Source organism: Sander vitreus, chromosome 16 (genome assembly GCF_031162955.1).
Source record: "Sander vitreus isolate 19-12246 chromosome 16, sanVit1, whole genome shotgun sequence".
NCBI classification, from domain to species: domain Eukaryota; kingdom Metazoa; phylum Chordata; class Actinopteri; order Perciformes; family Percidae; genus Sander; species Sander vitreus.
This window is the reverse complement of record NC_135870.1, coordinates 13,760,809-13,787,245: the sequence shown is the minus strand read 5'-3', so window position 1 is coordinate 13,787,245 and position 26,437 is coordinate 13,760,809. Positions and strand designations below refer to the sequence as shown.

The 26,437-nt window shown below is 40.8% G+C and overlaps 1 protein-coding gene and 1 long non-coding RNA gene across 3 annotated transcripts in view; one reads left to right on the top strand and one right to left on the bottom strand.

Annotated features, from left to right (window-relative positions):
- Positions 1-546: 546 nt before the first annotated feature.
- tbx3a (T-box transcription factor 3a) lies at positions 547-8,686 on the bottom strand. Of its 2 annotated transcripts, none has more exons than XM_078272101.1 (7): positions 8,295-8,686; positions 6,798-7,080; positions 6,136-6,282; positions 5,196-5,272; positions 4,495-4,652; positions 3,324-3,961; positions 547-2,335 (listed from the first exon to the last, which is right to left on the bottom strand). In XM_078272101.1, exons 1-7 carry the CDS (start codon positions 8,684-8,686, stop codon positions 1,892-1,894), a joined length of 2,139 nt encoding a protein of 712 aa, XP_078128227.1. In that variant the 3' UTR covers positions 547-1,891. The 2 variants fall into 2 exon arrangements, with proteins under 2 accessions (XP_078128227.1, XP_078128228.1); XM_078272102.1 differs by having other exon boundaries at positions 6,813-7,080.
- Positions 8,687-8,963: 277 nt separating this feature from the next.
- The window catches only part of LOC144531798 (uncharacterized), a 51,418-nt gene continuing 33,944 nt past the window's right edge, over positions 8,964-26,437 (top strand). Inside the window, exons 1-2 of the long non-coding RNA XR_013503257.1 lie at positions 8,964-9,054; positions 22,855-23,074. This is a non-coding gene — a long non-coding RNA (uncharacterized LOC144531798). The remainder of the gene's footprint in view (positions 9,055-22,854; positions 23,075-26,437) is intronic.

Genomic DNA, 26,437 nt, shown 5'->3' with positions numbered 1-26,437 from the left:
CACTAAACAACTCAACCTCAAACGAAATATTGGCCACTTTGCTTCTTGTATGTAATTTAGTTTCATGGAAATAAATTCCAAATACATTTTAGGATTATTTCTTTAAATTTGTTCCTTTCCATTATCAGATAAAAAGTATGAACTGTACATCTAAATGCCAAACTGTTCAATTGACGCCCGTGAGACCAATAAAAAACCCTCCGTTATAGTGCGCGGTCCCTTGTCCAGGTAGGAATCCCAGGTATGATCTGTGGAGTTGGGCCTTTGCTTCACCCTGAGTTATCTTAATTGGGCTCTTTGAACACAGCCAGACGGATATGTCCACATGAGTTTACTGAAGTGGAGTAAGAGGGCAGAGAGAGACTTATCATCCCCCAAAACCGAGTACAACCATGCTGGTAGCAGTTTAAAAAAAAAAAAAAAAAGATATATATGGATGTCTTCTACAACGCCAGCCTTAAATCCGATGACTTTACATTTGTAAAGTTTCTGTAATTCTCATCTGTAATGGGCTAAAGCGAGGGACACACACTAAAAAAATGACATTTCAATATTTTATTGAAACTTTCAAGAACACGATGTCGATGTTGTAACCTAGACATAACTCCAATACAACATAACCCATTGACAACTTAAGAAACACAAAAGAAACCTTCATATTTTCGATTATGCGGCACTTGTACGATCAGGTTCGCAAAGTATTTTAATAACAGAAAAATAGTCAATTTGTCACACTTCAACACACTTCTTTTGCTCGTCTCAAGAAAATAATATATTTTTTTCCAAGCCATTGGTGCAGTGCGTTTTCGCTTTTTCATTCGTTTTTCAACAGTAGCACTTCACACACGGGGACAAAAGAAAATACAATGGCACATGAGTGTGAATAACTAGCTCAGTGGATATTTGGGGAGGAATTTTACGAGGGGGTATAAATGCAGATATCAACAAAAGGATACAAGCCCACAAACTATCTTTACACAGGTATATCGACAATAAATTAAGAACAGATCCCTAGAAACCAACTACTCCGTTGTATTTACACGCAATAACAATATGAAATAATTACATAAATATTTTATATATCCCTATGTACACCTTTAATCAATACTACCTTTTCATTTTTTTTAACATTTAAATGTCTGCTTCCCTTTGCCTGTTGGACATTTGGGGTAAATTCCGCATGCTTGGACTATATAGTTTAGTCCCGGAGCACTAGTCATGTCAATAGGCTTGTTCTGATTTCAAAAAGGCATGAAGAAAAACTAATTTGTGTTAAAATGTTATTACCCAATTAAGAAGAAACTTAAGCAAAGGTAGTGTTGTTAATTATACTCCAAATAGAATATGTTTCATACTTCGTTTAAATGTTTTTGGTGTTAAAATAACATCCGTTGGGGTTTTAGGGGGCATGCAACAATTGGCCAATCGATCAATTAATAGTGTACAACAAAATACAGCAGTCTATATAAGGTAGGTTAAACGGTAGTGAATTCAAATAAGTCAAATCAATTCAGAGTGCATATTAAAACACATTTCTCCTCGTGTACAATAAAGTTAGGAGACAGGACACAGCAGCAACTTCTCCTAAATCTGTAAGTCACACCCATGCCAACTTTTCAGTTTCAATACTTGTACGGTATTCAAATGACAGGATAAAAGTGTTGTTTAATTTAACAACAAAAAAGAAGAAAAAATAGGCCTATACATAACAGATGTGTATTAACCAAAGTGCATTTCAGAAACTAAAACGTCCAACAGTTTTTTTCTTTTTTTTTTTTTTGAAAACCTGCATGAATCTACAAGGATGTCCTCCTACTGGTAATGTCTTCATCACCGTCAACACTTTTCACTTTTCACGACAACAACGAAACGAGAAGCAGGTGCTATGTCCCTATGGGGACCCGCTCCGTGACCTGTCCTGATTTGAGTCGAGTCCACTGACCAGGCGCTGGATGCTCTGCAGCTCGTTGGCGGCGTCTTTCTCCGTGCAAGTTTTTGGGGACATTGAAACCGAGCCGGAGGATATGTTGTTGTGACTGGTCACCTCCGATGTGGAATCTAGGGTGACAGCAGACACGGGGCTGGCCGGGACGATGCCGTCTCCTTTTAGCTCGGTTCTGCTGCCGGCCATGGAGGGCATGGCAGTTGTGAGCAGGGTGCTGTCCGGTACCGTCATGGGGAGGGAGTAAGGGCTGTACCTGAGTCGGGGGCGCACTGCGTTCAGGAAAGGGTGCCGGTGCACCGCGGAGGAGGCAGCGGAGGAGGCTGCCGCGGCTGCTGCCATGTACGTGTACGGATAGGGGAACAAACTGCCAAACGGAGACATGGCCAGGCCCTGTGGAGAAATGGAGAAACTGAGTGTGAGCCATGAGGCTGGTGTTATAGACAGCTAAAACAACTGTGTATTATGACACAAAATGTGCCAAAACAAAATAAAGAGAGGGAAAATGAGGGGAAATGTATGATGATAAACTTCTTTACCAGCCTCCTGCGTGTTTTGGATTCAAATGCGTGAAAATAGTGATTTAACTTCGGGCAGGTCTTTACTTTCAGTCCTACTGATTACTGTTACAGTTTACTGATGTTGGTAATGGATTGTTAATGACGCTGTCTGACACTTAGCTTATGGACAACACAACTTCTGATCTGATCAACGTGGGCAATGCAGTGTGTTTTCAATGCTTCCATTCACTCAGGCTTTTACAAATCCAGCCAACAAAACAATATGCAGCAAGCTTCACCGCCCAGCGTGTAAACAGCGTTGGTGCTTGTTCAAGAATGTGTAGGCATCCTATTTTCTGATGCTGCAATCAAGCAAGATAAGTTGCAGCTATAACACTTCCAATAACAACAATAAACGGAGAAAGACAACTTTGTTGAATAATAAAACATGATGTTGTTTCTCTGAGGCTTTTTAATACTCGCCATTGTGGCTTAAAAACAGACTTAATGAGCTCAAAGATTGCTTAACACCTCTAACTGTTGCCACGTCTGTCTTTCCATTCTGTTTTTCTTACTGAATGATAGTTGATATAATAGCTTAGTCACTCAAAATGCAGTTGCCTAGATTTGCTTTAAATATGAACCCATTGGCAATAAAACAAAATAAACTCATGAGCACAAAAAAATGCACACTCTCTTCTCAGTTATGGTTAAAACAAACGCATGAACATGATGACGAGAGCATTAAAGATATGTAGGCTATCTGACATATTGAATCTAGCATATGGGCCTCCAACGCCTACAGTGTACATTACAACTTAACATTGTGCGTCACTCGAGGCTGAAAGTAGGCCTATTAGGCCCAAGAAAACTGGTTTTACCTGTGATGCCAAGACATGCTGCTGCAGATGAAAGGGCAGGCCTGGCGATCCCGTCAAGCTTTGCGAAGGTGATGCCATGCTAGTTGTGTCCATGGTGCTCACCCCTCCCGTGGACACAGCTGCCAATAGGGGTCCCATGCCCGCAGCCATGTTTGAGAAGGCACCTCCCACGTTGAACTGACTGGGGTGCAAGAGAAACGGATGCGCACTCCCAAGGTGATTAAAAAACTGTTGTCCCGTTAGGCCTGTTGGAAATCCAAAATTATGCAAGTGGCCTATGTGCGGGCTGTCAGTCTGAACAGTCAAAGGCATGAAACTGTCTTTGCCTATTGACCTGCACTCGTCCGTTTTGGGCTGGTCCAGGCTCGGGCTCTTGAAGTCTTCTCCCGAGCGGGTGGTGCTGGAGATGACGGTGATGGGGCTCTGCCGCGAGTCTGCCTGGCTTTTCTCAGTCCTAGGGCCGCTGTCGCGGGTCCTGCTGGTAGAGTCAGTGTCACTAAAGGGATGCCCCTTAGCTGGGCTAGACTCATGATCTTTCCCGTCTTTCGTAGTCGTAGAAATCTTGCTGGAGTCCGGACCGTCTTTGATGTGTCCATCTTTGCTCTCATCGTCGCTGTCCTCATCGCTGTCACAAAAATCTGCCAAAGTAGGAGGGGTAGAAGATCAGTTGTCTTTCTGCACATTGGTGAATTATCTAAACAATGACTCCCATTATCAGCCATATTGCAGCTGGCTCTCACAGGTGGAATAAGAAATAGACCTGAAGTACACACATTTGCACTGTAGGAATCCACATTGGTGACCAATATGATCTATAATATGAATTGCCCATTGCTTTCAATACTATTTGGAGGCGTGCTACGTTAGTACATGGCATTTGTTTTTAGAATATATTTTATTGTGTAACCTATTTTTTTGCAGATTGACCGAAAATGATTTGAAGTAGACTGATATCTTGCTTGACAGCTAATTGTGATAATAATCATGTTTTACTGTCTCAATAAAACAGTCAATGCAGACTGTTATCAATTCTCCCAGTGTAAATGTGCTGGGCATTCCTAAAGTTTACTCTACTTTAACACATTATCTTGTAAACATTCTTGCAACAATAGAAATTGCGAGACACACGACTTGTGATCGGAGCTGTGACTTGTGGGGTCTGTCAGCTTACCTTTTAGGTGTGGGGGGCCCGCGGTAGACACGGCAGGGGACGAGGCCTGGCCGAAGCACTTAAAGGAAGCCTGCTCTCCAGAGGAGTCGTCTGAAGCCCCGTTCTCCTTTTTCTGCTGCTCCTCGTATGAACGCATGGATTGCAGAGCCAGCTGTTTCCTGTGCACAGGTACCCAGGTTATTATCGGAGGATCACAGCTTTCAGGTCCAAAACAATATCAGCATGATATGGTGTGATAGCTTATTTCAACTAAACACCTGAGATAGTACTGAGGCTTCTGACTATAGACTGACTCACCTATGCGGCAGGTGAGAATAAAAAATCAATTACAGTGCCATTGCTTTAGTAGGCCCGTTTATCTATCGCTCTTGGCATGTCACATTGCGCATTATCAATGCGAGCACAATCTAATTTTAAGCATTCAACGTTTTGAGAGAAAAAAATAGCAAGTGAAGATGGTAATGAAAACAACTGTGCAACACCCTGTTTCGGTTACCACCAGTGCTATAAGAATTATAGTGAACTCTAGCCTATTAAGCCATTTGATTAGACACTGTGAAGAGCCACACTCCCTGTGGGTTAATGAGGAAGCTTTGACGCGGATTTAATCCACCGAGCTCACTGTCTGTCTCCGTGTATAAATGTAACGACTTTTTATTTTATTTTTTTATTTTTGCAATACACTTTCCTCCTTATCTTACCTTTTTTCCCGTCTCCCATTGCCTGTGTCACGGAATCCTTTGGCAAATGGATTATGGTCAATTTTCAGCTGGGTTATCTGAAACAATTGAAATTGTGCGTAAATATTAGCGAGTGACCTTTCATATTCTCATTAAACGCGTTTTTTTCAAACAATTGCAGATACAGGCCACAAACAAAAAAGGCTACATAATAAAATGTATAATAAGTTCTCAAGCGCGCACAAAGAGCACGAGTCCTAAAGTTGGCACGTTTTTCCATGAGTGAACATTCAGCTTTTTGTATAAACTTTTGAAAAACTCAATTCCCACACTGCTTCCGGCAGTGTAACCACGAGTGGGGGGAGGCTGCTATGGTTTCCCAATAATATCAAAGGGTTGAGGAGTTGATTTTCATTCTTTTTATGTCTCACAGAGAATAAAATGTTACCATGCAGCACAGTCTGACACAACCAAAATGCTTGACACAACCCTTTCTTTCTGTTTCTCCATTCAACCGCACAGTGTTGCCCCTCTTCTTTTTCTCATTTCTCAACCCCCAACCCTTTTAATTTTACTCTCTCACACACACATGCACATGCATACACACACACACACACACACACACACACACACACACACACACACACACACGCGCGCGCAGAGAGAGAAAGATTCTGGGTCTATGCCAAATCCTTTCCACGTGATTAAATAAAAGGAAGACAACCTATATAACATTCCTCAGAATTATTACTTTCCTACCACAAGCTGGTGAATATGACACTTACTCGCAACATCCCCCCATTATGATACGCCACTCTCACAGGCTCAGAGAAATATGACGTCTTTCATATTTTATGACAACAAAATGGTGCAGAGCATGAGAGGCGTCTGACAGGGAAAGAAACGCAAGCTGTATTTGAGAAAATATTCCGGTTAGCCTGTGAGCAATAATTGTGCTTACCTTGTCATTTTGATAAGCAGTCACGGCAATGAAATCTGTTTCAGGAAAAACGTAAGTCCTGAAGGTACTGTACGGGAGTTTGAGAATATCGTTGGCCCTCACAATGTGAAATCGAGGCTGATATTTGTGCATCGAGTTAAGTATGGTCTGCAACACACAATCACAAACAAAGATAAGCGCACTTTTGAAGGTACACTTGTTACAGAATATCCTTACATTTCATTAAATCACTTTCTGAAAATGCTCTTATTTGAAATCAGAAGTCAACTCATTCAGAGGAATCAAATCTTGTAAATATTTGCAATTTTAACAGCACAGTAGGCTATGCTGTAAAAATTGCAAAAAAAGAAAAATCATGGTGTAATATTTAATCGGTTCAATAAAGTTGGCTATAGATCCAGGTATGTCTATATAGACTTAATTTTCTTGCTTAATACTTCTAATAATTTTACAAAATAAAATGATGCAAGATAATGAAATGTGTAATGTTCTTTAATTTTTTTTGTAATGATGTCTTTTATGAATCACATCTTCCTCAAAATAATATCTTGAACTCATGACTTCCTGTGCTTCGATAAAACACAATACAAATAAAAACATCAACATATAAAATACATTTTGCTACTAAAAGGGTAAGTTGATAAATAGGAAAATTGACATACATTAGTTGAACTTACAAATCCATGCTTGTCGGAGATGTTATTTGTCAGCTTGAGTTTGTGAAAATTGACGACTTTTGACATCCACTGTTCACCCGTAGCCGGACTGTCCGGGTGAATGTACATCCTCTTTGGCATTTCGGGGTCGGCCTTCCCTGCCACCATCCAGCGGGAGTTATGAAATTTGTATCTGCAGTCGTCGGCTGCAACAATATCCATCAAGAGAATATATTTGGCCTTTTTGTCCAGACCAGTGCACCTCACTTTGAACGGGGGGAACATCCGCCTGAAAAAAAAAAAGAAAACAAATGATAAACAGTGGCAAATTGAGATAGATATGGTTACAATATTCAACAATATAAAGACGCTGTAATATTTTTGAGACGTACATACATGTATGCTTTTCATCTTAAAACGTGTGTTGTATTAGTTTTATAAGTTATGATCCAGCTTATTTAAACTAAAAAGCCTATAGCCTGCTCTTAATTTATCTGCTAACGATAATTCAGCCGAAAAAGTGTCCCACGAATGAGAAGTCGAATAAGCAAATATTTTTTCTTCTACTAGGCTATATCCCTGATTAAGCTGTAGACAACACGCCAACGCTGTTTGAATGGTTTCTTGGTTTTTAATGCCTTGAAAGGCTTACAGACACACAGACAGACTACAGCAGCCGTCTTTGCATACTACCACTGTGATGACGATCATTTAGTCAGAGCTCCACACACTCAAAGTTGACATTTCAGTGGGATAATCCTTCGATGTAAAATTTTGAGAAACCGGACATTAAAATGAACAATAGAATTATAATCCAGCCAGATGTTTATATGAGAAAATCCTATAGATCCGTGAAGTTGGAAGCTACTGTAATTGGAGGCTTACTATTAATAATACAGCAGCTTCAAGCCTCTTTTTATTTAAAAAAAAATATAATGTTACAGCTACCAACTGATTTCCCTTCATTAAAGACATGTTTGTACACTTGTTCAGTTTATCAAAGACTTCCGAGTTTGCAGGTTGTATAAATACACAGGAACTCGCAGCTTTGTCTCAGTTTTTCTACCAAGCTAAACGTATATAATATTTATAATATTTTGGGGTCATGTTTTTATTTTATAATGAAAACATATCGTGTAATATATGTAATATCTACATGACAATTGTGAGACAATTATGCTGCAATCTAAGTTTAATTAACACACACTGGACTAATAAAGGCTCGAGAGAGTTGCATGAAATATAAAGAGGAATTGCAGAGATAGGCTACCTAACTCCAAGTGTCATATGGATAAATATCTATATAGCTATGTAAAATAACAAATCCCTTCATCATGTCAGATAATGCATTATATTTTTGGGATGAACACACACACACACACACACACACACACACACACACACACACACACACACACACACACACACACACTCTCTCTCTCTCTCTCACACACACACACACACACACACACACACACACACACACACAAAAATCTTTTTCACCTTCCGGATTTCGTGATCACCATCTCGGTGCCTCTCTTGTGGAAAAGTTCCCAAAGCTCCTTGGCTTCCAGGTGAACTTTAGGGTCGTCTTCCACCTCTTCCTCAGGCTCAAGAGTCTTCATAGGCCTGAGGTGGGCGGCCGCTGCCTGGTGCCCCAGCGAAGAGAAGTGGAGGCCGGTCTCCGCGGCTCCCATCAACTGGTCCATGATCGGCTTTCCCAGGGCGCCCGGCAGAGAGAAGGAGCCGTTGTGAGGGAGAGCCAGAGACGGGAAGAAAGGAGGCTGGTGACCCAGCATTGCACTCATGGCAAATTCCGGACCCCGGTGAGGTATAAACGGATGATATGCCATACTTGATCCTTGTAGGACTGGATCTCTCATCAGGAAGTTCATCCAAGTGCAGGCAACAACTGTAGACGACAGGTTGGATGTGAAACAATATTTCTACCAACAGTGAAGCCTGCGTAAGAGGAGCAAATAAAACAAAATGAAAGAGGAAACAATGGGTCTGGCGTTGAAAAGCTTTGCAAATTCCTCCTTCAGCTCTGCAGAAAAAGGCATCCACTTATTTTTCACAAGTTGTCGGGAAACTACAGTCGTTTGCTGTGTTATGATCAAAAGTCTGGAAAGAGAAATGTAAAAATGTTCTCCATTATTTTTCGAAAGTGCTGCGAGACCGATTTTCTTCAGAGGTTGACGCGCATCGGACACCTTCTGTGTCTCGCTGGCTGGCGGACAGTAGTCGAATTAAACCAACTTGGGTGAGTCACTTAATTGACTGCTGTGCATTCTTTCTCTTCTGCTGCTGTTTACAATATCGGCATTCCTGTTAAAATGCGTTCCTTCTTATTGGCTTCAGTCCTGCAGCGAGGGCGACGTGTTGAAATATTTCGATAGCGCCGAATAATCCCCCTGCCTTTACTTGCTCCGGACATGCACCCTCACACGCACACACACACACTTTATTCCTCCTCTCTCTTTCACGCACACACACATTTCAGAGAAAGACGTGTGCAGAGAAAGGAGTCCGCTGACTGCCAGAGAGAGAGAGAGAGAGAGAGAGAGAGAGAGAGAGAGAGAGAGAGAGAGAGGTGGTAAGGTCCCAGCTCCGTGATTTTCCTAGCGCCTCTGTGGCCCATAGGGCTTCATACTGTATGGATGTGTTGCATGTTACGAGTAGCAGCGCTCCGTTTGATTGGCTCTTTGACGCTTTCGGACCAATTGTGTGGCTGCGTAGGCGTGGTTTTAACAGGTCGGGTGGAGGGGACAGACTTCAGACTTATAAAACGGTGTTTGGAAACTCAAAAAGGGCTTTGCCGTGAAACACCACCCTGCCCCAGTCAGTGTAGTGTGAATATGTCAACATCGTTATAGAAGTTGCGCTATCGGTCGGTCTGTGAGAGCCAGCGCAGGGGAGAGAGCAGACAATCAAAGCCGGGGAACCGGCTCGCTTTGTCGGCGAGATGTTATGATCTGTGGGGCTGTCTCTGTCCCACAGCACACTAGTATTCTAATGTTTTGAATATCGCGAACACAATTTTAGTCATTCATAAATTAATTTAGGCCTATTCTGTGATTTAACAGTATTCAATTCGCGGTCTAGTAAGTTTTTTTTTTTTTTTAGAGATTTAACAGCGCCGAAATGCAGCCGAGTTTAGACAACGTTTCCTGTAACATCCTCCTTTGAAATCATAGCTCAGAAAAATAGCGGGTGACTGGATGAGGCGCTCGATGATTTAAGTTCATGTAGCCTAATGTTTATAAAAATGTTATGATGCCGCTAAAAAACGTTCAATAGCCTAATTGTTTTGTAGGCTATGCTATTTATTTTGGTTTATTTTGTTTGTAAGACTTGAAAAAAATGGATGAAGTTTATTTTAATTTTATTGTCAGCTTGGATATTTAGACATAGTTTACACGCCACTATGGCTCTTCATTCCAACTTTTTTTTTCCCAACTGTGTGAAGTCAGTTATGATTCCTTTATATCAATGCAACACGAGGAGCTGATGAAACCTTTTGGATGAGCGGCAAAACGCCTCCAGCTCTAGTGGATGTTTTCATTTTGACTTGAAATAGCATTTTATAAAATGTTGGAGCCTAATCCTACAATACAAGTTTGCGCGCACACACGCAGAACAGCAGGGCTAATGAGGATGTGTTCACTGTTGCTCGTGTTTGATCAATTCTTGTATCAAAACGTCTGCATTTTGAATCATACCAATCAATTCTGTTGTTAAATATAGCAAGCTTTCCCGGCACAAGTGTCTCTGGGAAACAATAACATTTTAGTCCCAGTCTTCAAAGTGAGACTTGCACAGGCTGCACCAAGTAGGTGTAATTGATAATACAATTCTTAATTCTATCTGAGCAAATGTTTATCGGTTATGTCAAGTAGAATGCAGTTTGTCCAGTGCCTAGACTACTATGCTATCAGTCACATCATTTTAAGGTTAAGCTGTAATACATCTTATAGACTTCATACTCAGCTAAAACGCAAAATACAAGCCTGCAGTGACTCACTATTGGGTGCACTATATTGCTTCACTGCAAAGCCTCTAAAGATATGTGCACCCACAAAGCCACACTAGTGCTCCCTAAAATGCTATTTAACCACAAATTCACAAGTAAACTAGAGAGCCGTGGCCAGTCAGCCAACTTGGATAAATATTGACCATCAATTCTCAGTCAATTGTCTGTCTCTTTGGTTCCAAAGCGGTGGGGGATCTCAAAGTCCTTGAGGGGGGACCATGCACAGTGAATTCTCACACAAGAAGCAATAGGCCTGTATCCTGACAACGTGCTCTGTTCAGTATTTTGCATCAGTCGTCCAATGTGAATCTGTTCTTCTGGTATTTTTAAACATTAAAAGGCGGGATGTAGCTACTTGTTGCACCCTGGTTGCTAGAAATGTATGGAAGCTGGTTTGAAGTTCGGAGCTTGACATAGTCAGTAAATGCCTCAGGGCTCATATTGGGAGCCTCTGACAGCATAAACTTCAACTGAAGTTCCATTCAGCACTGCTCATGCATACAAGTATGAGTGAGATGCATGTTTTATTCAGTACAGCATGAGTTTTACCTGCCACAGTACTGTTTTCAACATAGATTTGGCTAGAATGTAGTGTCTTTTGAAACATGTGTATATGTGTTGAAAAGCAGCTATATGTGCATGTGTGTAAGTGGAGTGGTCTAGTGCCCAGGGCAGATGCACAAGGGTATTTGGCTTATGTGTTGCATGCTATTGATTTGCTAGAGAAAACAAATGTGATAGCTGTTGATAAGCCACAGCAGCATTTGACTGAATGGAAATATTAACAGTAAGCCAGTAGCTAAACCTTTACATGGCATAAGCCCCAAAATGAAGGTGCTGCTCTCCACCAGCCTACGTAGAGCCTTCCATCCTTCTCTTTGTGCAAGTGAGGTCAGGCCTGTGTCAATTACTGTGGCTTATTCTTCTTTAAACACGCACCCCTATTATCAGCACATTTCAATTTAGTGGAAGGTGTCATCAAATAGGAAGCGGTGTTGACATGGCGGCAGCCTCTCAGTGTCTTTAGCCAAGCTGGCTTCATTAGCTAAGCAAGTAGAGAATGGTCAATACACTATATAAACTTTTACAGGGTTAGGGCTCTCAGGGACTCCAAGAGGCTATAAAAAGGTCTGAGCTGACAATACTGATTGATGAAGCCAACTTTGTCAGCGCTTCCCTTTTTATACATCTACAGAGATCATGCATATCAAAATCAAAAGGGGCAGTATATTTGACTGGACAGGCTCTAAAGTCTCTCACTCCACGTGGGTGGGTGATTTCTGACAGAGGGACAGCTTGTGTTTTGTCTGATATGCTAAAGCATCATACAGTACTGTCCACACAATTAGTTATCCTCGAAGAATGTGCTTTTAGATGTTTCAGTGAAAAAGCAGTTTCTTTCACGTGATTCTGCAATGCAATTATTTCAACTTGCCACTATGTGTTTTTATTGAATATTCTTATTACATTTGCTAACCTCCCAATATTACCAATGAAGAAAAACTGCATTAAGGTCATGGGTTATGAAGCCTGAATGCCCTGACTACACACAACAGATCTACTGTGTAGGTTCATTAAGCAAAGCTTCAAAGACATTCCTGGAATTGATCATGGAACTGCAAGTGATGTAATGTATGCTGTCCTGTTTATTTGCAGATTGTTAATGATAAGCAAAGACAGACTTGGTGGCACCGCTCCTGAATGGAGGAGATTGTCTGGTGAGAGTCGTCAGCCCTAACACGACATGATAGGCAAAGGAAACATCACAAGATTGGTATAGTCAACTACTAGAATGACTCCAAACTTCATTATGGACATCCCAACAAAGTGGAGGGGAGATGTTCAATTGACAGCGTAATGACTTTCTAAATGCAAACCATTTACCTCCAAGATTTAGGTGGGGCTAAAATGAATCCATTGAGGCTATATCACCCCAAAAGGGTGCAGATTGTAAAATCCACTTTCCAGAATCACACACATGTTGTTGTCAATTGACAGGAGGAATGAAAAACTATTTACCTGTTGATCAATTGTCCGTGTCAGGACTTTCTGTGCCGGCCAGTTATAGGTATTGATGAAAAACAATTTTAGTTAATTAGGGGATGTGCTTATTGATGGCAGTGCTTTGACTACGGATTGAACTACGGAAGGAAAATGGCAGTGTGCTAGGGAGACATTTGCTCCCTTAGTTGTGGCTGTTCATCAACAGTGACTCAGGCTCGTAACTTATATGTTACTACCACATAGTTAAGGGCGAGGTAATTGAAAAACGGGAAAAAAATGGCATGTTTTGCTTTTGATCCATTATCTAAATATGTCAATATTGATGCTAAAAAGCCCAGTTTCTAATCTCTATAAACATTAAAAAGACCTGACACAAAGTTTAAAGAACAATCCGATTTGTTCATAAATGAATTGGCAACAGGTAATCTGATGTCACATTTATGAGTTCATAAGATATTTTGAAATTATACACAAAATAAATTAGACCTGAATTATGACTTAAAATCTTCTGTGCATTCTAAATATTAAGATTACATGCATTTAGGTGTTTTATAATATATTTAGGTCAGAAATCACAAGTTGGTTTTATTCATATTCAATAAGTTTGCATTGTCTGGCCAGAAGCCCCCTACATGCTTGCTTAATGGTTCGTATTCAAGTAAAACAAGCTATGCTCATTAACACCTGTAGCTGTAGAATAGAGTAAGGACTGAACAGCTGCTTTTCAAAGGGACATTGTACGCCACATTATTAGAATAAAGCAGTCCAGTGGCATACGCCACCTGTAGAGCATAATGCAGGAGATTTGTCTGCTCAACCCCATAAACAGCCATCAGGCTTTCTCTGTAGCTACAAGCTGTGGGATCAAGATGCTCGTGGTAAATGCCTCAGATGTGGACCATGTGTCAAAAGTCTTTAGCTTGCCTTACCACTCGCCTACATGGGAGATAAGCATCTTTCACATCATATTCGGAGCACCGAGAATCTTACTGAAACCAGTTTTGCATGCTAAAAAGCAAACAATGGCAAATAGGAACCAGAAAAATCCTCAGGTTATTTGTCATCAAGTTAGCACAGTGTTCCTGCTATGTTCATGAGAGGCATCAGTTAGACTATTTTGGGTTTGAATCAAAAATAATTTGGGTTTGCAGTGGGCAGGGCTCTAATGTGGATATCTGCTGTCGATTTAGCTTCTCCACCATCGGCTTTGTGCTGCTTTGACTTTACAGTCTCACAAAGTTATAAGGTTTTACCATTGAGTCCAACTTCAAGACCCAGTGCTTATAAGAGGAGAGCGGTAAAAGCAGTGCATTCCTCCACCAAGGGAATCTTGGGCTATAAGGGGTTAGGGTGGCTTCTCTCTAGAGGTTAAGTGGGATAAGTGTGTGGCTCATGTCAACCCCACAACCCCCCAATAGTTTCTGGAAAATTTGCAATGGGGTCAGATTGGATTACTGTGTTTTGGTATTTACATGGAGACATAGGGCTTTGAAATGGAAAACCATAGGCGGAAAAGCAAGTGCCATGCAGTCTGAAAGGCTGGGTAAAAGAAACCAGCACTGATTTCCACTGACGGGACGGTTGAGTACATGTCTTTTATGTCTTTCTGCCCCACAATCAGACATTTTATTACTGAGCATGGTGATTGAGGTAAATGGATCAAGTGCAATACCAATCTTTAAAGTAAATCCATGGTAAGTACCATGATAGATGTTCAATAGGAAATGAGGAGGTTTCAGGCATCATGCTCACAGATGCAGCACATCATAGCTGTGACTGTTGCTTCAAGGGAGCTCCTTAATGCAGTTAAGGAATTTTTGCTGCACAGTTATGCTACATAAACTGCAGTACCCCATCCCTAAATGACCTTGTAAAAACTCTCTTAGGTGTCAGTTCCCCTCAAGGTAAGCCAGGCCTTCCTGGATTTGGGCCTCAGGTGGTCCGTCATTTTTTCCTGTTCAACCTTGTTCCAGACCTGCTGGGATGAGTTTTCTGGGTTATTTTGGGAAAGATTCTCCAGCCACTCCCAATAGGTGCTGTGTGCAGGCCTGAGCCCATAATCCCCCATTTTCAGTGTGGATTTCGCTGCACCTCGTCCCACAAGTGTTTATTTTACTCTGTTGTGTGAAGCAGCAGCTAAAGAATGAAAACAGCATAGACTTATGTATCAAGCATATTGTGTCAATTTTCAATGAAGTGGTAAAATGTGTACTGTAGTTTATTAGGAGGTAACATAATTACAGTCAGTTCAGAATATTTTGAGACCTTAAGGAAAAGATAACTGACATTTTACTTTCCATGTAAATCAGTTTGTATCACACATTAAATAACAAATCCAGTTTAGTATTAAGGTTTGCACTCTTAAGTATAAGCAGATTTTCCTTTATTTAAGTTAAAAATAGGCTCTTCCAAATTGGCAATTGTGGAATTTATTGTCAGATTCCTCATAGTTCCATTACTTCTGTTTAACAGAAAAGTGTTACTTTTTGAGGGAATTTCTAGATATATTGAAATGTCTCAACTCACATGTCTCTTACAGACCTCCTTATGATTTCCTTTTTCAAGCACACTGATAAATAAAAACAACCGGTGTGAAATGTTTATGATGTTCGCTGACTATTTTAGGAGAGCTGAGGGCTCTTAGAAAGCTTTGAGGTCTGACACAAATGTTCCTGTAAGTTGCAGGCTACATTTTTTTTCCTGCTCCTGCTGAAACTTGACCTCCTGTTTCTGGGTGAATTAACGGTTTTGTCAGTAGCGAGAACAACAATTTGAAGTGTATGCGGCAAGCTCAAGCGGCGGCAAAATTGAGTGCGGTCAATTGAATCTCCCACATGCTTCTCTCTGCGATGGATGGATCCCTCTGTTAACTGTTGAAGCCATAATACCTTGGAAATGTTTGCGTAAAACTCCTCTGGGTATGGAGCCCTGCGTAAAGTTGTTTGGAGTTGTCTTTTCTTTATCAGATATTTCTTTACTGAATTAGTACTACTTTACTGAAAAAATAAGATTTTTCTAAAATGAGGCTACATGTATTACCTTCTTGGTAATATTATTTCACAAAATATATATTTTTAGGAGTAGAAAACAGCTTTCTTTGCATCCGTTTTGTCAAATGCAAAGTGAAAGTATTATTAGGCCTATGTGTATTATTTTGGACTACTCAGAATGTGAACAGGCGCATTTAAATAATGTTTAAACTTGTGTGTTTATACTGAAGGCAGATTACAGTAAGTTTTGTCTTTTGTTTGTGGTGTATAGCCACTGATGGTGTGCGTCAACAGGTTCATCTGGCTTGGTGCACATTTGCTATATGAGCGTGTGCTGCTGGCTTGTACATGTGAATTGCAAAGCCTACTGTACCGTATATAGGCCTAGTTAGCCTAATAGTCTATTAGGTTTGACAAAACACTACCAGTTTACCATCTTATAGTCTGCTATATCCGCCGACGTGGAATAATAAAAAAAGCCTTTTCTTTCTTTTGATCTTAGGAGTTTAATGTGACTCAAGTTAGACAGTTTCGGAGCCACCTTTTTGTCTTTCTTTTTTTTACTAGCTGTTTGCCTTTGCTGCTTTTTCATGTTCAAATTGCAAGTCGCCATGAGACTTGTGGCATTTAAAATATGAGACTGGCCGTATTTACTAAGTTGGACAATACACGAAAACCACATGAAAATCAAAACGAATAGGATGCGGTTAGGAGCTGTGCTTTCATTTATTGAAGTCCCTACAGATGTTTTGCATAAAGACGCTTTTTGGGGTAATGAGGGGGAGTATTTGAACGTAAGCTGAACCTGGTTGGCTTAACTTGTATAGGGTTCTACAGTAACCTCGAATAAGCACGAAGGAGGCTGAATCTGTGCAACGGTTGCACAAAGTAGCCTGTAGGAAAAAATGTACCCTGTTTAGTGGGGGGAAGTGTTGAATTGACGGTCATTTGTGGTTATGGCCACCTTCCTAACTTTATTTTAGCCTATTGTAACTTGTGGAGTAGAACAAAGAGGCTATTGCAACAAGAGGTTTGCAGCCATGTAAAGTAGTTGAAAATGATCGTGTAAAGTAATGAAAAAACCTACAACGAATGTCAACACCTGTTGATTTGACTTCTGTATATGACGCCATTTGTTGATGTAAAAGTTTATATGATGATGATATACTGAGATTGAACCTCTCAGCCTTTTTTCATTTTTGTGCATCCGCGCTGAAATACAACAACCATCTGTGCACACACACAGAGGACACAGGCACCAACCAACCAACCAATTAAAATCCGATTAGGAAACATCTTAGTTTTCCAACCGAGGGCAGTGAAAAAGTCTGTAACCTTTCCTCGCTGAGGTCACCCACCTAATAAGATCCATTGCCTATAGTGAAGCTGCAGACCTTCACAAATGTTCCTGGCGACCGACTGTGGCCCCGGAGACCTTTGGCATACATGGCAGTTTAATTGGTCACTGTATTTCGGAATAAGGTGGGATTCCAGTTAATTAGTGGAGCAGTGAACACGGTTGAACATTATATGATTTGCTCCCGGCCCCTGGTTTGTTAGTGCGGATTTGGGGTGGATCAGCTTTTGTGCTCGACAAATGAGAAGTGAGTAGCGTGGTGCCGATGCACAGTGTCGTTTTGTGGACTGGCGACAGTCTCGATTCATGGGAAAAACTTAAAGGAGACCCGCGTTATCACAGGACCTCATTATCTCATGTCTGCAACCATCTTTTGCGAACAGTCCGTAATCAAGAGTGGCACAGACCTACTTTGCAGAACTTTGGCATAATAGCCGCCCCTCTCTCTCTTAATCCACACACACACACACACACACACACACACACACACACACACACACACACACACACACACACACACACACGACGACATGACGTGGGGTGCCGCATGACAATGTCAAAAACCATTTACAATAATTGCGCGCAAGTATTCACACAGATATTCAAACACCTCTGCCAGGTACAATTATTTCATATTCCCATTACATGCCTTAAATTAACAACTATATTGTATTATAAATCAAAGTTTATACCTCTCTACTTTAGATACACGAGTGCGTAAAACTTATATTGTTAGCGAACCTTTCCACTCTACTTTTATTTTGAGAAGCTTATAATACGTGTCTTTAGGTAAATTGCTTATACAAACAGCCTAGGAATTTATTTTCTCATTAAACATGTTTTAATTCTCTTTTCTCAGAATTGACAAATGTAATTAAATTCGTTTTTTTCTAGACTTACAACTAATAGATGTTGTCTTTTCCAACATGAGGGGGTGTTCTCTCTTTATGTAGGCTACACTAAACCAGAGAGGTGGTTCATTTACTTGGCCATAAACCATTTATTTACCTTCAGGTGAGTGTCGCGGAGAGTGCAGAGTAAAGATCGCAGCAAAGATTTACACCTGTCTCTCTGCTCAAATAGAGAAGCCTATAGCCTACAGAGATGGCCACTGGAGCCAGTTTGTCTGGGGCTCTGCTAGACAGCCCACTCTCCCTCCTCCTCTTCCACCACCACCACCACCGTGGATTAAACAGCATCATAAAAAATGACCATCAACGCACACACTGTAAACAGATTATTCTGCTCGGCGCCCGGCGCACATAGCTACTCCGCGCTGAAAACGCGTCCAGCAGCAATGTGTTGCAGCAGCGGGGGTGGCTCTGCTTGGTCATGCTTTTTTCTAGCCATTTACACACACTTCTCTGGACACTTCCCGGTCATGTAAATACTGGCGAGCGTTTGATGTCATGGCTGCGGCTTTGGGAGACTCTTGGGAGGCTGCTGAGGACATTTGTTACAAGATGAAGCGTCACATTTCTCCGCAGACCTCCTCTCAGAGCTTTTGGACATGCAGCAGGTCACTTGTTTAATGGATCTTTATCTATTTAGGGATACACTTTGAGCTGTGATAATTTAGAAAGCTTAATTAGAACAATATGTCACATGTCCTACCTAAGCATACATTTGATGTCTCTATGACCTACATCATAAATACACATATGAACACTTATACCAACTTCTTTTGACCCCTGTTTTACCTGTTGCCACGTTCCTTCTCATAACTGATGAGGGTTGTAGGACACTCTGCTACCATGACTATGTATGGGTGTTACAACATGTCTAAGTACCCTTACTCTTTTCTCTCATTTTTCTGAAGTAACATGCATTCTTCTCTTAAACCTAGTGAAATCCATTCATCACATGGAGCACAGGCAGTGTCGTTAGTGCATTAGGTCTTGGTAATCAGCCTGGAGATCTCAATTTTTAGTCCTGTCCTCCAGCATTCTCTACAGCGCTTTTAGGCACAATCTTACAATTCTTTATTTATCTGTACTTTCTCCTACATATCATCACTTGTGTCACATCATCTGATTGTTCAGTGGTTGTTCAAATGCAGGAAACGACAGTTATTGAAGGCTATATATTTCAAAAGGTTACACCTATTAGTTCCAGCCTCTGATAACTGATTTGTTAAATTATTGTTCCCTTCTATTTCTGAACAGTACAGCACAAGTGTAAAATGGTCCACTCTACCAAGAGTGGGATAAAAATAACTCTACAGAGTGCAGAGTGTGTGTTGCCAAATAATGAGCTTTGATTCAAGTGTGAAAATAAAGACAAAAAGGTGTGGACAAATATTCAGCAGGACACCAATGAGAACTTAGCCACAGAACTTTAAAAATAAAAATTTGAAGGTGACAGCATATTTCATACCATTTCACATTGGGTTAAAATAGAAATTTCCCCAAAAGCACTTCTCAGTTGCAAGGACACACACACACACACACACACACACACACACACACACACACACACACACACACACACACACACACACACACACACACACACACACACACACACACACACACGTGAAAAAGTTACATGCAAATATCAATCTCTGTTTTTCTCTCCCAGGCACACGTTTGTCTTTTGCTGTCCTTCCATCTCTCTTTCACACACACACACACACACACACACACACACACACACACACACACACACACACACACACACACACACACACACACACACACATTGATACACAATTTACATGCACACACTGGCACATCACTTCAGTGGTTACTTCGTTGACCTGAAAACAGGCAGGGTATCCAGTGGTTAGTGAATTACATGTCCTATTGATGAGGATAACCTCCCTCTGTGTGAGAGTGGCACTGTGGAGATCCTGCCTGATTTCCACAAATTAAAGTCTTAACATGCAGGTAGTTCTAAATCAGGTCCGCAATTGCTCAAGTTATCAGGCTGTCAGCATCCACATGTCCTCTAGAATATCCTGGATTTTACGCAGAGTTTTCTTCTTTCTTCAGTTGTCTTGTGCTGTTAATCTCTTCTACTGCTGTGCACTGCACTCTTTTTCCTCTGATCTCTGGTGGGTTTTTTTCAGTGAAGATGCTGACTCACTGATAGCAATGTTTGTCTTTATTCTTGAAATATGGGCCAAGACACAAAATGGGTCATGGGCCCCCTTTTAGTGGCTCTTTGTGTGACAATGTGAGAGTGTTTGGATGAGCCTGGGTCACAGGGCCACAGTGATTTTAGTCAAATTAGATCTGGAGCGTACAAAAGCACCCATATGCCATGGTAACTAACATTATATCCCACAAAAAGTTTTATTTTATTTAATGTCACCTGGACATTAAATAACACTGATTTAAAAGTTTCCCCTTATGTGTACGACAATGGTTTGTATAAGCAAAATCCCAGTTTAAGCACACTAAATAAGTGTGATTGATTATTTGCTGAGTGAGCAGGCATAGATCACAATTATTAGTCCCCTCTGCTAATGGAGCAGCTTTTTGCTTTAAACAATATATAGACGTCTCTAGTGGTAAATTATCCTGAGAGAACCCAACTTGTTTTTTGTTGTAAAATTTTAAATAAGGGTTAAATAGTTTTATCAATATAGATACATCCTGTTGCAGATTCCATTGAAAGCTAACAGTCCCTCATCATTTTTTACGTCTTTCATCGACTCATTCAAACATTCAACTCAGCCTTTGACATGTGTATGTTATTCTGTGGAGGAGGAGGGGGGGTCGGTGGCGTATGTGCAACTTGGAAATTATAAAAGGAAGCCTTCCATCTAGTGCAGCCATAAGGGAATAAAGAGAGGGAGGTAGCAGGAGCAAATCGAGAGCGGTGGTTTCCAAAATGGCTCGGCCATTGAATGACAATAGCCAGGCCCCTCTGCCTGTCTCTTTTTCTTTCACTGCTGCAGACTATAAAAACTAACATAATAAAGCGGGCTGAGAAAATTACCAAATGAGATATATTCCGATTTGAACCAATCATTGTGATTTAAATCTAGCAGGAGAAATATCCATGGTAACTGGCTTTCTAGTTGTCTGATTTTGTGTGACTTGTGCCCTTTTTTATTGTATTTTATCATTGCTAAAAACAACAGGGGTTGGGGGTCCTACGGTATCAGCACGTTTTGCAACCACAGCTTCTTCCCTGTGGAATCCCTGATGTTCCTGTCGGAGGGAATATATACACTGTTTTCATATTTATTCTAGAAGATAGCATTTAAAACCAATACACCATTCTCACATTTAAAGGAGGCACTAACAGGCTGACACAGCTTTGGGACAGTTAAGAAAAAATTAGGTGTTTGTAAAGGCACAGAACATGACATATAAAGAGTTAATTTAACTTAACAATTTCAATTTGTAATGCTTATACATAAAATTGTATAAAATGTTTGTTTTAAATCTGATTGTTTTTTCTGGATATTGAAATACTAAATAAGTGATGTGGCAGAAGTATTCCCAATTATATTTATGTCACTGTATTACTATAACCACACTTTCACTGTCAGTATTATATAGATTTTGTGTGCAGCGCTTGAATGTTTCATCATTTCTTTAATATATGGCAGTGAGCAGCCCTACATATTCTCTCATCCGTCAAGGACGGGAAGATTTTTTTCAATAAATAATTCACCACTGATAGCCAGCCCTAATGCCTACATGAACAAAACTCTCAGTTACAGCCATCTTGGGAGTAAGCCAGTCCAAGAGCGTACTTAATAAACAAATACAGGGTCTGACAAGCTCTGGTTTCACTGATGTCTTTCCGAGAGGAAAGTATTTGAAGACGGTCGGTGAAACAACATCCTTTCTGTGGGTGAAGGTTTGGGGTCAGGTGTGGGTTATTGCTGCAACAGCTAGTCATCCCGTTGCATTGTTAGGGCTAATACTCTGGATAGATGTATTGTCCATTTTACACAGGGCATAATTTAAGTTTTTCTTTAGAATTATCTGACATTTATTTTCTAAAGTTTTATGATCTTGCACCATTTAGTGAGACTTCAATGTTGAAGGACAAATCAATAGAATAAATAAACAAATGAACAAATAAGTCCCCTTATGAACACACGTATATCTCTCTACTGTGCATATAAACAGGCTTTTTGAGCATGTTTTCCTCTGTCTACTTCTAGGTCCAGGGCTGAGGCAGTTTCACAGCCTTACTTTGACCACATGTTCGCTGGGACTAGAAACATGATCCAGACATGATTCCCCTAACCCAGCCCTTAGGGTGAAATGTGTGTCTGTGTGCCTGTGCAACATCTTCTCACGGAAATGTTCTTGTCAGACATTACGAACAGAAACAGCCTTATTTTTTCTAGCATTACAATTAATTTGTATTTTCACATTTAGGGACACAATTAGGGTAATTTTTTTGCTCAGTTTGGAAGATAAAGTTGGGGACATCCGGATTTAGCCAACATGGTCCACTCCTTTTGGTTTGTTGAAATCAGGTGAAAAACATGACATTTATTTTTGTACAAATAAGTAAAAATTTCCAGTGTGATCTGGCCATGTGTGTATATTTGTAAGCATGCACAATTAGGTGTATGTGTGTGACTGGACATGGTTATTTAGCCCATCTATGTGTCTGCTGCAAGACTCCTTACATGAAATATTCAAGGTCCAGTGAAAACTGATCTGCTGATCTGAAGTCTGTTTTTCTCTCTCCCTCTCTGACCAGATCCCTGTGGAGCTGCCTCGAAGAAGGATCCTAATATCACATATCAGTTAGATGACCAAGTTCAGGGCCTGCACGACTGCTGCAGCACAGCGCCGGAGCTCGCATCAGTGGAATACTGTTGAGGATACAACGGACCACACCCATATACTGATAGACCCTCTGATTGGATGTCACATGGATGTCTTGACCACTACCATGGCTTTCATGCAAATTGATGAAGGTAATTTTAGCCCCTTAAGTGACATTTGATTTGCGTTAAGAGCTCTTGCTACTTTTTCTTAATGTAAAATGGTTTTGATTAATAGTCTGGGAGTCCATGGAGAAATATTATCAAGTGCAACAGTTTAATGTATCTCTTACGCTAAATTAGTGGTGCTGCTGTTTGTCAACTGAGTTTATTGCCAAGCTTTAAGGCAAGAAATATTTCTGCTATACACTTCCCACTCAAAATACACATTCATATGTATTTACAGTAATTACTTATTAGGCTGCCACCAACACCTTCCTAATCGTAGGCCTATCGGTAATTTAATAACAGGGAGAAATATACCAAGGAGATACACCATACACTCATAACACACTTTAAGACAAAACACACACACACACACACACACACACACACACACACACACACACACACACACACACACACACACACACACACACACAGAGAAACTAAAATGTTATCAGCAAACGAGCCCTGCTATACAATGGTATCCACCTAGCCAGACCGTAGCGGTTACGTGCTCTCCTAAATGTCTGTGACACTTCACCTCACCTCCTCAGAGTGGCACAGCGCTGCACCCTGACTAAATGAAAAACAATCTGAGGAAACGGGGAACAATCCTAGGCAGGCTCCAGCGGGTTGCCATAAAAAGAGGGGCTGCCTCTCCCTCATGCCTTCAGTTTTAACTCTATGCGCTGATGAAAGATCAATAGGCCGACTGGGCAGCCACTGCTGTGCCTGCTGTCTGCCACTGCACCAGAAAGCAAGCCAATTACAAAACACCAGGGGAAAAAAGAAAAGAATGGGAAAACCCTCAATCTTTGCTAACTGAGTGATTAGTGAAAGAGTTTTGTGTATGTATGTGAATGCTTTCCTGTTATCTCACATATGCGGAGTCCAGCCCATTGCAGCCCGACTTATTTTCAAGAAATGTTTCCAGCCAGTGGATCATATTCCAAACTCATTTTAACCCTGATCTCTCCCTACGTCCCCCACCTTCCCTACCTCACCATCTTTAACACCCCTTTAACCCTCCGCTCCCTGCCTCCAGGAGCCTCACTCCTGATCTGTACCAGCTAACCAGCCCTCTGGATCTCTGGCAGGAGTAATGGGGGTTGGCGCTGGAGTTTGGTGCAAACACGCAGCAGCAGACAAACAAATCATGTTAAGTCTCTGCTGCCACGGCTGGCAGCACACTCAAAGGGGAGCCGGTGCCCTGCCAGGGAGGAGGGTGCACCCATTTTCCCAGAGAGGAGGTGAGGGTGAACAGGAGGGAGGGTAACATGGAGGGGAGGCCATCGAGCCTGGATCACAGACACCTCCGCCCCTCCTGGCAGGAATGCATACAGCCCCAGTGGCGGGGGGGGGAGGAGGAGGAAGAGGAGGAGGAGGAGGAAGAACAAGAGGGGAAGTAGAAAGGGAAAGAAAAGAACGAGTGAGGGAAAGTGAGTGACTGAATGAAGGGGACACACACACACACACACACACACACACACACACACACACATAACCTGCCCAGCTTTGGAGAGGGAGTGTCTCTGAACGTACACACACAGACAAAAACACCAATCACAGCACTCAACACACCCTCAGTAGATTGAGAGCACCACTGGGAGAGCACATAGGAAAACAAACAGGGCATTAGGCTGCTTAAATACCATTCTAACCAAGCAACTGTGGTTATCATTACGTCAGTTCAGTCACAGTTTAAATGCGGTGTGTCACTGATGACAGCTGAGGAGAGTTCACAAAGCCTATAGTGCGGTTTCACACTGGAGAGGTGTTAAACTTGATGTTGTTAGACCATCACAAAATGTTACAACTTTTTTTTTTCTTGGCTGAATGTTTGGGTAATTAAGTTCAAACTTAGAATGAAAAACATGCCATTGTGAGGAATATCCCAGACAAGTCATTTGTATGTCTTTGTTCTTGAGTCATGTTTTTATCCTCTTGTTGTTTTTTAAAATAAGCGCACCCTAATCTCAAACCCTTCCCTTTTGAGACCTTAATGTATACATTTGTATAAAACAATCACAGAAAGCAGGATGATAAAATATTGAGTGCATAAGGATCCTCAATTATTGGATTGTATAATATTTCCGCAGCCTCTCCTGGGATGGAAATATTTATTTCAAGAGAGGCAATTGTGATCTTAATATGGCATTCCTGCATGCTGGCTGCAAGGCTCTTTGTGGTTGTGTGTCAGGGCAAAGAACAGATTTTGTCAGGTGGAGATTGGGGTTTAGGGGTTCATTTACAGTTCACGCAAGAGCATTCCATGCAGTCTTTATGTTTCCATTTACCCTCCTCACGCTCTTCCCCCTTTCCTCTCTTTGCTCCTTTGATAATTGTAGAGTTTCTTTCTTGTCTCTTTTGAAAGGCTAATATCTATGAACGGTCTTTTCTTCACTGTTGACATAATTCACTTTCAGTATGTATCCTGCATGCTTTGCTGAATGCCCAGGAGCGATACTTCCATGATGGAGATTTGAGTTGCACAACAATGTATGTACTGTAACTGCTGTTTACTGATCCCTAATTACTCTGAAGTGTCTCTGAAATGCACTGCTGTTATATACTGTGATACAATCAAAACACACAACCAAACACACAAATGCAATCCCAGTGCAGCTCTGAATGCCTCTTCTAAACACTTAACACAACAAGTCTAACAAATTATAAGTATTATTATTAGTATAAGTATCAAAGTATTTTATTTATTCCAGCCACAAAGTCAGTTGTTAAGGCAATTACTATTAGTTAATTTGCAAATACTGCTTACAACCAGTGGTGGAAGAAGTTTTCAGATCCTTTACTTTAAGTAAAAGTACTAATACCACACTGTAAAATACTCTGTTACAAGTAAAAGTCCTGCATTGAAAATGCTACTTAAGTAAAAATATGTAAGTAGTTGCCGGGTTAGCTCAGTTGGCAAAGCAGGCGCACGTATATAAAGGTTTACTCAATGCAGAAAAATCCTTAGAAAATGTTTTAGAAACTGTAAACGATCAAAACAGTTCTGTCAATCATCTAGGTGTTTATTTAGCTAATCATTTTATCTGTAGGCCTACTTGCAGGTCTATATATTGTTGGATAGTTTAATTTATAATAAAACATAATATTTTACAAACCACACATGTTTTGTGTGCAAAAATCTTAATTGGTAAAGTAACTAGTAACTAAATCAGTCAGATTAATGTAGTGGAGTAAAAAGTACAATATTTCCCTCTGAAATGCAGTGGAGTAGAAGCAGAAAGTGGAAAGAAAAGAAAAGATTTAAGTAAAGTACAAGTACCTTAAATTTGTATTAGTACAGTACTTGAGTCAATGTACTTAGTTATATTCCACCACTGCTTA